Source organism: Peromyscus californicus, unplaced genomic scaffold (genome assembly GCF_007827085.1).
Source record: "Peromyscus californicus insignis strain IS unplaced genomic scaffold, ASM782708v3 Scaffold_4__1_contigs__length_199733344, whole genome shotgun sequence".
NCBI lineage: Eukaryota > Metazoa > Chordata > Mammalia > Rodentia > Cricetidae > Peromyscus > Peromyscus californicus.
The window spans coordinates 166,773,387-166,783,764 of NW_026294562.1; the positions used below are offsets into that span (position 1 = coordinate 166,773,387).

Consider the following 10,378-nt stretch of genomic DNA (forward strand, 5'->3'; position numbering starts at 1 on the left):
ATGTGTGCCTACAGGCCAGAAGAGGGCGCCAGATCTCATTACAGATGGTTGTGAGCCACCATGTGGGTGCTGGGAATTGAACTTAGGACCTCTGGAAGAGCAGCCAGTACCCTTAACCGCTGAGCCATCTCTCCGGCCCCCTCTTTCTTTCTTTCTTTTTTTTTTAAATTTAATTTTGGCAAGTCCGTGCATAGATATGTATTGTGATCAGGCTGCCCATCACTTGCCTCTCTTATCCCCCCCTCTCATTTCTACAGAACCTACTCCTTTCCCATTACCTCCCTCCTACGCTCATGCTTTTTTTTTTCTTTTTGGTACAGCTCTTGAGCACACAGCCACAGCCGCTGTGGGTCCGTGAGTGCATGGGCTACGTCATATCCAAAAGGCATCTTTTTTTTTTTTTTTTTCTTTCTGGGCACACCTCCCAGTTCTCCAGCTCTTACAACGTTTCCACCCCCCTCCCTGTGCCGTTCCCTGGGCCCAGGAGGGGAAATTTTCTTATGCTTTTGCGAATCTCATTCATGTATGTGTCACTCCACAGCCCGCCTACCTACTCCCTCCCTGTCAGCTGCAATATCAAATACCACGCGGGCTCTGGAAATTTCCACGGAGCACTGGGAAGGGAACAGCAGTGAAAAGGGCAGCTAATGTTTTGTTTCAGAATTCTCACTCCATTACTTCAGCGTGTACGCACACACCCCCGTCCCCCTCCCGTGTGTGTGTGTGTGTGTGTGTGTGTGTGTGTGTGTGTGTGTGTAGGCCAAAGGTTGGTATCAGGTGTCTTCCTCAAATCATTCTCTACATTAATTAAAAAAAAAAATCCGCCGGGCGGTGGTGGCGCACGCCTTTAATCCCAGCACTTGGGAGGCAGAGCCAGGCGGATCTCTGTGAGTTCGAGGCCAGCCTGGACTACCAAGTGAGTTCCAGGAAAGGCGCAAAGCTACACAGAGAAACCCTGTCTCGAAAAACCAAAAAAAAAAAAAAAAAAAAAAAAAACCCAAAAAACTTGCCTGGTGGTGGCGCACGCCTTTAATCCCAGCACCCTGGAGGCAGGCAGATCTCTGTGAGTTCGAGTCCAGCCTGGTCTACAGAGCTAGTTCCAGGACAGCCAGGACTGTTATACAGTGAAACCCTGTCTGGGAAATCCAACCAACCAAACAAACAAAGACAAAACAACAAAAAATAAAGAGAAAAACTGTTAAGAAAATCATTGCATTCGTATGTGTGTGTATATCTGTGTGTGTGCCACACCACGGATGTGGAGGTCAGCCTGGGGGAGTTTGCTCTCTCTTTTTTTTTAGAGGCAGGCTTCAGGTATCGAACATAGGTCCTCAGGCTTGGCAGCAAGTGTCTTTACCCACTGAGCCAACTCACTGGCCCTCTACCTCACTTTTTGATGCAAGCGCTTTCTTTGAAGCTGGCGTTCACTGATGCAGCCAGATTGGCCGGTCCAGCGAGCCCCCAGGGAAAGCCCCTGTTTCTGCTTCTCCAGCATGGAGTTTACAGGTGTGCACGTCCTTGCTGGCTTTGATGTAGGTGCGGTGGGACCAAACTCAGTTCACTGTGGTTATGTGGTAAGTACTGTGTTGACTAACTCCAGGCAACCTCCCTCCTTTTTGAAGTTCCAGCCTCATGTAGCTCAGGCTGGACCTGGTACTTGACATGTAGTCAAAACTGCCCTCGATTCTTGATCGTCATTTCTCCATCCCCAGAGTCTTGGGGTGCCTGGGTTCCAGGTGCTAGCATGCCAGGCCTATGACCTCATACACAGGTTATTTTTTTTTTTTTTTTCTGTTCCTCAAACACAGGAATCGGGAGAGAATTTCATAAAACGTTTTATATGCTCCTTTCTTTCAGCTGTTTCCATGGGCACCTTAGGGGCTGCAGCTAGACCAGTCACAGGTCCTTGCTGAATCCAGACAAGCTTATGACTCAAGCGGAAGTGCCCAGGGGAGGGCTGGAAAGGACATTCATGGTGCTCTGGATGTCCGTGACTGGTCCCCACTTAATTTTTTGCTTAGGGGGATTAGGGGTCAAGTCTATCCTTATACTCTGGAGCTTCTGCTCTTGAAGGAGCCTCTGCTTCCTCAGTACCACACCCTGCTTGCTTAAAAAAAAACAAAAAGCAAACCAAACCCCAAGGCATGGTGGTACACACCTGTATTCCTAACATTTAGGAGGCAAGGCAGGAGGATCCTGAGTTCAAGGATAACCTGGGCTACATAGCAACACTGTGTCTCAAAACAAAACAAAACAACTCGAAATTTCAGAGGCTTAAACTGGGTGTAGCTTTGCAAACCTCCAATCCCAGCTCTGGGGAAGCAGAGGCAGGAGGACTCCAGGCCAGCCAGGGCTGTGTAATAAAGACTTTGTTCCCCCCCACACACAGATTTCAAGCTAGTATATAGACAGATTGACAGATGTGTATCATCGTGTGACCAATGGCTTGTACACTTTATATTTTTTAATCCAAAAGTCAATACATTTATTTGTTTACTCATTCATTGATTTACTTTGTTTTGTATGTGTTTGGGGATACATGTGTACCTTGGAATGTGAGTGGCGGGGGGATGTCAAAGGACAGCTTGCTGCAATGATTTGTGATTTCCACTCTATGGGTCCTGAGGATGGAACTCAGGTCATCAGGCATGTAGACAAATGCCTTAATCTGCTGAGCCATCTTGAAGGCTTATTTATTTATTTATTTATTTAGAGACAAGGTTTCTCTGTGTAGCTTTGGTGCCTGTCCTGGAACTTACTCTGTAGCCCAGGCTGGCCTCGAACTCAGAGATCCGCCTGCCTCTGCCTCCCGAGTGCTGGGATTAAAGGTGTGCACCACCACCGCCCAGCAGTTAAAAACTTTTAGTTTTATTTACTGTTATAGTGTGCCCATGAGTGTGCACGAGTGCCAGCCACATGTATGTCAGAGAAAAGCTTGCCCCCACCCCACCCCTCCAAAGTTCTCTTCTTTCACTGTGAGTCCCAAGAATTGAACCCAGGTCCTCAGGCTTGTCAGCAGGTTCCTTTACCTGCTGAGCCGTCTCCACCGCCCTAAACCATATACAGAGATGGATGAATTTATTTTGTGATAAGGCATTCATTTTCACATGGGCTTTACCCACAGTCATCCACGGCAGACACGAAAAAGCACCAACTTGGGATTCTCATCATGTCCTGTGGGTGCAAATCACATGTTCACACACACACATCCCTAATAAGGTCCTCAGAACGAATTCCTGGAAGCCATATGTAGCTTCCAAAGAGACTCATTATAAACAAGAGAATGTACGCAGCTCTTTTGTTGCTTTGGGTAATGATGCATGCACGTGATAACACAGTCTACGGCTAGGTGCTGTGGGCCACTTTATATAATCCTGGCAGTGGGTTGGCTGAGGCAGGAGGATCGCTGAAAGTTCAAGAACAGCCAGGGATACAGAGTGAAAGCCAGTTTCAAAACAAATGAACGAAACTCAAACGAGGGACAGCAAGATGGCTCACTGGGTCAAGGCGCTTGCTACAAGCCTGAAGATCTGAGCTTAGTCCTTGTCCCACATGGTGGAAAGAGGGAATTGACCAAGCTGTCTTTTCAACTCTACACATGTGCCGAGGTGCGCGCTGCCCCCCCCCCCCCCAGAGTGAAATGAATAAAAAAAAAATTTTTTTTTCTGGAACCCAGAACCCAAGCCAATCTGGAGATAACCCTGTGCTCTTCCGGGATAGATAATATCTATTCATAAAATTCGCTTCTGCCTTTTATTAACTCGTGATGGCTACTGTAAAATGTCACATCACGCAGGTGTTCTGCGCTTGAGGCTGGCATGGCGTTTCCGTCTCGGGGACATCCATTTTAGGAGGAGGGAGATGAAAGAAAAGCAGAGAAAATAGAGAGTAGGTGAGCGCTTTGCGCAGCACCCGGTTGCCATGGGAACCGTGCCATCAACCTTCTTTCTCAGGAAAAGGCAAATAACAAAAGCCAGGGGAGGGTGGAAACCTGAGGTGGTTTGGTTCTGTTTGCTTCTTCATTACTTAACACACGCTTATGTAATGGCAAGCCTCCATAAACAATACACACAGCCATTGTTCAAGGAGCCACAACTGCAAGCCAGCCCCCTCCCCCTGTCCTCTCCACTCGTGTCTCTCGTGGGTTAGGGTCCCTAGGAGAACCCTTAGAAGGAGGAACAATGGCTGTCTCCATTTCACAGAGGATCAAACAGACCTGGAGAAGTTCTAGAAGATTCTCAGAGTCGCAGCTGGGAAAGCAATAAGAGTAGGGTATAAACCCAACAGCTAGTCTACTAGACTCCATAGAGTAGGGGGACAGGCAGCTCAAGAGCCTTTAATGGCTTGGGCCATGGAGATGGATCAGTGGGTCCCCCGGAGTCCGATTCCTGGGCCCACATGGTGGAAGGAGAGAGCTGACCTCCTGAAAGTTGTCCTCTGACCTCCATACATAAGCTGTGGCACACACATGCATCATACACACGCGCACACACGCTCACCATAAACGAAACAAAAATTTAAAAATAAAAAAGAATTTGGAAGATCTGAGTACAGTGGCTCACACCTATGATCCCAGCATTTAGGAGACGGAGGCAGGAAGATTGCCATGAGTTTGGGGCCAGCCTGGGCTACGTAGTTCTGGGCTAACCTGGGCTATAAAGTGAGATCCTGTTTTAAAAACAGAATATCGAAACACTCGTGAGTGAAATGTGGTCTCCCTCGGCAAGTCTGGTACCCACTTACTCTCACACACCCTAAATGATGGCCCTCAGCTCATAAGGACAGCTAACCTTGGCATCCTTGCTTGGTATTGAGACTTCTGTACCATGAAAAAAGATAGAGCCTGTGTGAGGTCACACCTCCAAAGAACAATTTGATTTGGCGCTTTATAAAGCAAAGCTGTATCTGTCCCGCAGGAATGGGGATGTAGTTCGGTTGGTAGAGCGCCTGCAAAGAATGCGTGAAACCCTGGCCTCGACTCGGAGAAACGCATTTAAAAAAAATAACGCAGGCAAGAAATCACATAGGCGCGTAGTTTCAGAACTTGTAGGGAGGGCGGAAGCAGGAGGATCAGAAGTTCAAGGTCATCTGTGGCTACTTGGCAAGTTCAAGGCTACCCCGGGCTACAGGAGACCTTGCCTCAAAAAACAAAACCAAAGCAAACATCCCTTGTAGAAGCATCTATGCTTTCAAAGGTGGTCTCTGTCCCCTGAGGGGAGACTGGTCCCCTTTAGTGCTGTGTAGGCTCCGGTGACTTTGCCCTTGTTCTTCGCTCCAGTGACCAAGCCCTCCTTCCCACCTGTCCCTTTAAGAGCAGCTGCTGCGATCACAACAGCGCAGACCCCAGCTGCTGCCTGCAGTGTTACTATGGAGACCCGGACTAGCAGGAGGGGGCGGGGAAGGGGGGGGGGGACTGGATCTGCGCAGGCGCAGTCTGAGGCTGCCGTACCGCAGCGGCCCCGCTGAGCGTCTAGACCTGGGTGCGCTCTTCGCTCTTCGCTTCAGACTCCGCGGGAGCGCAGGCGAGCTGCCGCTCCCACCCCCCCACGCCCACCAGGTGCGTTCATCGTCGCCTTCCTGCACCCTAACAGCGGTGTCAGGGACAAAGGGAAGTGAGGAACAGCCCGGGCCAGCCCGGAGACCGGACACGTAAGCCCCCTGCGGACCCTCAGATTGCCCCGGGGGAAGATCATTGCGTCCCGTTAGCCAGCAGGTAGCTAGAGCCCGGAGCCCCAGATCCCGAGCCTGGACTCTAACCCCTTCCAGTGGTCCTTCCAGGGTAGGATTGACCCAGCCTCTGTTCTGCAGTCCACCCGGCTCCCTCCCGCCCCAAGACTAGCCTCCACTGGGCAGCGTCATGGCCATGAACCTTCTGCAAGATTGGTGCAAGGAGCTGGAAGTGGAGGTCCACAGGGCCCTGCTGATCACGGGCATCCCTGAGCGCCTGCAGCAGGCGGACATCGAAGCCACCCTGAGGCCGAACTTGCAACCCCTGGGCAGCTACAGGCTTCGGACTGTGAGATCTGTGACCAAGGAGAAGGCTCAGGCCGCCTTGGTGGAGTTTGGGGCAGACATCGATCACTCTGCCATCCCCATTCACATCCGGGGAGATAATGGAATCTGGAAGATCCTGAGTAAGGACCGCGGGCAAGATGCGCGGGTCCTTAGGCAGATGAGGCGCCTGTTGCTAGATGAAAGGCCCATGGATGACTTCAGAGAAATAGCCATCCCTCTGGTATTGGAGGCCCAGGCCCAGGCCAAGGGGTTGGGGAAGGAGGCCAAGAAGACTGGCTCCTCGGAAGGAGCACCCAGGCACGGCCGTCGGGGCCGTCGGGGAGGCAAGCGCAGATCTAGAACCCACAGGTTCACGGCTCAGAAGGGCAAGAAGAGGGGTCGGGGAGGGCGCCGAGCCAGGAGTGAGTCGGACGACTCATCCGATGACAGCCTGGGTATTGTCATAGAGGAGATCTATGCGGAGGACCTGAGCGTAGATGAGGACCAGAGGGCCCTGTATGCCACGCTCCAAGCAGCTGCCAAAGAGCTCACCAAGAAGTGGGCCTTCCGGGGAGACCAAGATGAAGGAGATGGCCCCCGAGAGTTTTTGGCACTTGTCACTGTCACCGACAAAGCGAAGAAGGAAGAGATCGAGAAAGACCTTCCTGGTACAGAGTCCATCTGCTTAAACATCAAAGATGACAAGAGCGGGGTCCCTGATTTAGTCGCGCTCCTGGCTGTAAGAGATACCCCGGTAGTGGATGTAGATAGCGAGGGGGAGGAGGAAGATGAAGATGGAGAAGAGGAAGAAGAGGAAGAAGATGATGACGACGACGGTGATGATGATTCCGACGACGACGGCGAGTCTCTGGAAAACGCAGAGCGAGGAAAAGAAGGGGTGGACAACCCCGAGTTTGTGGCGATCGTGGCTTATACCGACCCCGCTGACCCCTCTGCCAGGGAGGAAATGCTCAAAATCGCTTCTGTGATTGAGACCCTAGGCTGGGGTGATAAAAAAGACAAAAAAGATGTCCTTCCTCAAGTCCTGTCTGTCATGAACAAGGACACCTCTGGGCCCAGGGTGAAGGTAGAGGAGGCAGGCCGTCAGGTGGACGCCATGGTCCTGAGGAAGGCGGAGGAAGACGGGAATCTTCTGGAATGTATCTCCACCTTGGCCGAAGCCGAGAACAGCACCAAGGGAAAGAAGTCTGGACTGGGTCTCCTCAGAGGGTGGACCGCTGAGGGCCACCAGGGTGGCCTCCTGGAGCTGGTGGCACTCCTGGCGGCGCAAGATATGGTGGAGTCTGTGAAAGAGGAAGAAGCCAGCAGGTGGGGCGGTGGGGGCAGTGGCGGCAGGAAGTGTGATCATAGCCAAGGCGGCTTATCCGACGTCCTGGCTTTCCTGGCCTCCCAGGAGAACCTAGAATCCAACGAGGAGTCGGATGACGATTCAGACACAGAGTCTGAGGAAGATTCAGACGACACCGACAGCGAAGAGTCAGAACCCGGCGACAGCGTGTCCAAGAAGCCCCGCGCCAAGAGAGCGCGCACCGGCTCCAAAAGCCTGGCTCCTGCTGGCGCCACCGCGGTCTCCACCGCATCCAGGGCACGCAAAACCCGCAGGGGTGGCCGCGGTCGTGGCCGGGGCGTCACTCCAGAGAAGAAAGCGGGGAGCGGGGCTGCAACCGAAGACCACGCTTGCAACAACACCACCACCAAGAAGAAGAAGGGATCTTCCGGCGCGGGGGCCCGTGCCAGGGCTGGCGAGGCCAAGGGACAGCCAGCTGCTGTTCCCAAGTCTACCCGCGGGAAGAAAGCACGTCGGGGCCCAAGGCGGGCGCCCAAATGCCGTTAGTGCCACAGACGTCACTAGGAGCCCTGTCTCTTGTGTGTGAACCCCCTCCCCCATTCTCTCTCTCTCTCCCCTGCTTCCCCCTCTCGCTTAACCGCGTGCATTTTGCTTTGTGCTCTGCCGCATCCCTGGCTGGCTATGACCAGTGCCCAGCCTTCCCTCTTCGTTCTATGAACAGATGGCGTGAGCGATCGTGATGGCTGAAGCCTTGATACGACAAAGAAAAAGAGACAAGACACTCGGATGCAGTGGCCAGTGGGTGCAGAGAAGATGTGGGCCTGGAAGACCCCAGCCTGAGTGTGTGTGGGTACCAGGCACTCCCTCCTGCCCATCCTTCCAGGCACCTGCTTCTGGCCAAACAGCTGGTATCGACTGTGAGCCACCTCTGGCGTGAAGGGGCCTGGGGGGAAAACAAGAGAGTGTTGGGCATTATAGGCATTAGCTGAGCTTGGAAGGGCTAAGGGCCTTGTGCGTGCTTGTGTTTGTGTGTGTGTACTCCCAAAGTAAAAGTCTGAGGGGGCTGGGAGAAGGAGGAATAGAAATGGGAGGAAGGAGAGGAGGAGGAGGAGGCTGGGAGGGGAAGGAGGAGGGAGGAGGAAGAAGAGGAGAAGGGGAGGAGGGAAGGGAAGGTGGCATTAGCCCACCCATCTGAGGCTCTGCAGGTGGGAAAGATTGGAAGCCAAGCCACCCCACCAGCCTTTGTCCACAGGTTGAACTGGCAATACTCTGCCAATGTGTTCTGATTTGGAAAACTTACGGGAAATCCAGATTGCTGGTTTCTCAGCTGGGCAAGCCCTGTGGCGTCTCAGCTCCATTGCCCCAGCTGTCCCTGGCTACTCCTCCGCTTTTTGCCCTTGTAACTCTTGACTTACTGTGACAGTGGAGTCCCTTGTCCACCCCTCCCCCCACTCACGTGCAGCAACTACCCAGGTCCCCTTAAAGGGTCAAGTGTCCCTATCGTATGTAGGAAACAGTTGCTCTACCCCACCCTGGTATTGTCCATCCCCCAGTCAGCCTGGCTGACATTGGCCAGGCTCCAGCCCTCTGCTGTCCCCGAGAGCAGCCACTTCGGCTGTGTGTTTTCCTGTAGTGCTCCGTGCCGAAGCCCTGGCTGCTCAGTTCTGTGTTTCGCTGTGTAGATAATGCTTTTCCTAAGCACAGCACCTTTCATCCTCTTGTTCACGTGTGTGCGTGTGCGTGTCCAAGTTTCACTTCCCAGGAAGTGACCCGTTCGTGGTCCCTGGACCCTCTAGGATGTAACAGAAGTTCTGACCTGTACTCGTAGCCCTGACTGGACAGTCCGACACCATGGCAGGGGCATACAGAAGCTGCGAGGACTGTGGGTACCGCTTTGTACTCGGAAGCAGCCCTCTCCTTGCTTCCCAGGACCAGTGATGATGAGAAGCAGGCCCGAGTGGCCTGTGGCTGGAGAGGAAGCCTCTCTTCGTGTGGGCTGATGGACTTGGGGTCTGGTGGAATTCCTGAGTAACCTGTGACTGGAGGGTCCCACCTGTCACTCTTCTCCCTGCATAGTTATAGGTACCTGTCCTTGTGTGCTGTGTGACCCGGGATCCTTCAGTGAAACATAATGAAGCTTCTTTTGGCTGTTGTTTCCTCTGTGGTCTGAACAATGATGTGCGTGTGTACCAGGTTGAGTGTCCTGCCTTGCCATCATGGCTGACACCACACACACACACACACACACACACACACACACACACACACACACACACCCCGGCTCCTGCTCCCCCGCATCCCATAGCCCTATGTGGAGTCCCATGCCCCTCCACACTCCAATTCACCCCTGGACTTTGCCACGTTAATTGAGCCCTTCAGCCCCTGAGATCCTGATATAGCTCACATTTGTCCTCACAATCTCCCCCTTCTCCAAGCCTTACCCCAGTCTCTACCTGGGACCCCCAGAGCAAAATCCTGCAGTACAGGTTGCGGCTTTAGCCTGGTCTGCATTTCACTGTCAGGACTTGGGGGTGGTGGCCCAGGGGGACTGTCTTGGCACCCACATCTGACGCTGGGCAGCTCCTCTCTCCACACCCCAGAAGACCTTGCTATGTCACCACAGCTCCAAGCCAAATATCTGGACCCTCTTTATCCAACGGTGTCACCACTGGCCACGTAGGGGCAATTCAATTGACCTAAAATCTCAATGGAATAAAGCTAAACGTTTGTACTATTTTGTCAGTCCCATCCGCATGGCTCAAGGGCTTCACATGGCCAGTGGTAACCACATTGCTTATTATTGGTACAGGGCATCTCTGTGGTCACTGAAAGTTTCTGTCACTTGTGGTCCACACAGGATATCCCCTCTGATCTCATTTCCCACAACCCCTTCTGGGTCTTTAAGTGGCTTTAATCCTCCAGGTCCTAAGAAATACCACTTGCTCCTACCTCGGGGCATTTGCAGGAGGAACAGGAGGTTGTTCCTGCTGCCTGGAATGCCCTTCTCCAGGACACTTCATTTCTAATGTCACATTCCCAAGGAGGGCTCCCTGGAGACCCTATTTAAAAAGTGAC

At 52.7% G+C, this 10,378-nt stretch overlaps 1 protein-coding gene across 1 annotated transcript; it reads left to right on the forward strand.

Moving 5' to 3' along the window:
- The first annotated feature begins 5,446 nt into the window (after positions 1-5,446).
- Pnma8b (PNMA family member 8B) lies at positions 5,447-9,444 on the forward strand. The gene has a single exon (XM_052714607.1). The coding sequence runs from the start codon at positions 5,858-5,860 to the stop codon at positions 7,847-7,849; it is 1,992 nt and encodes a 663-aa protein (XP_052570567.1). The 5' UTR covers positions 5,447-5,857; the 3' UTR covers positions 7,850-9,444.
- The last annotated feature ends 934 nt before the right edge of the window (positions 9,445-10,378 follow it).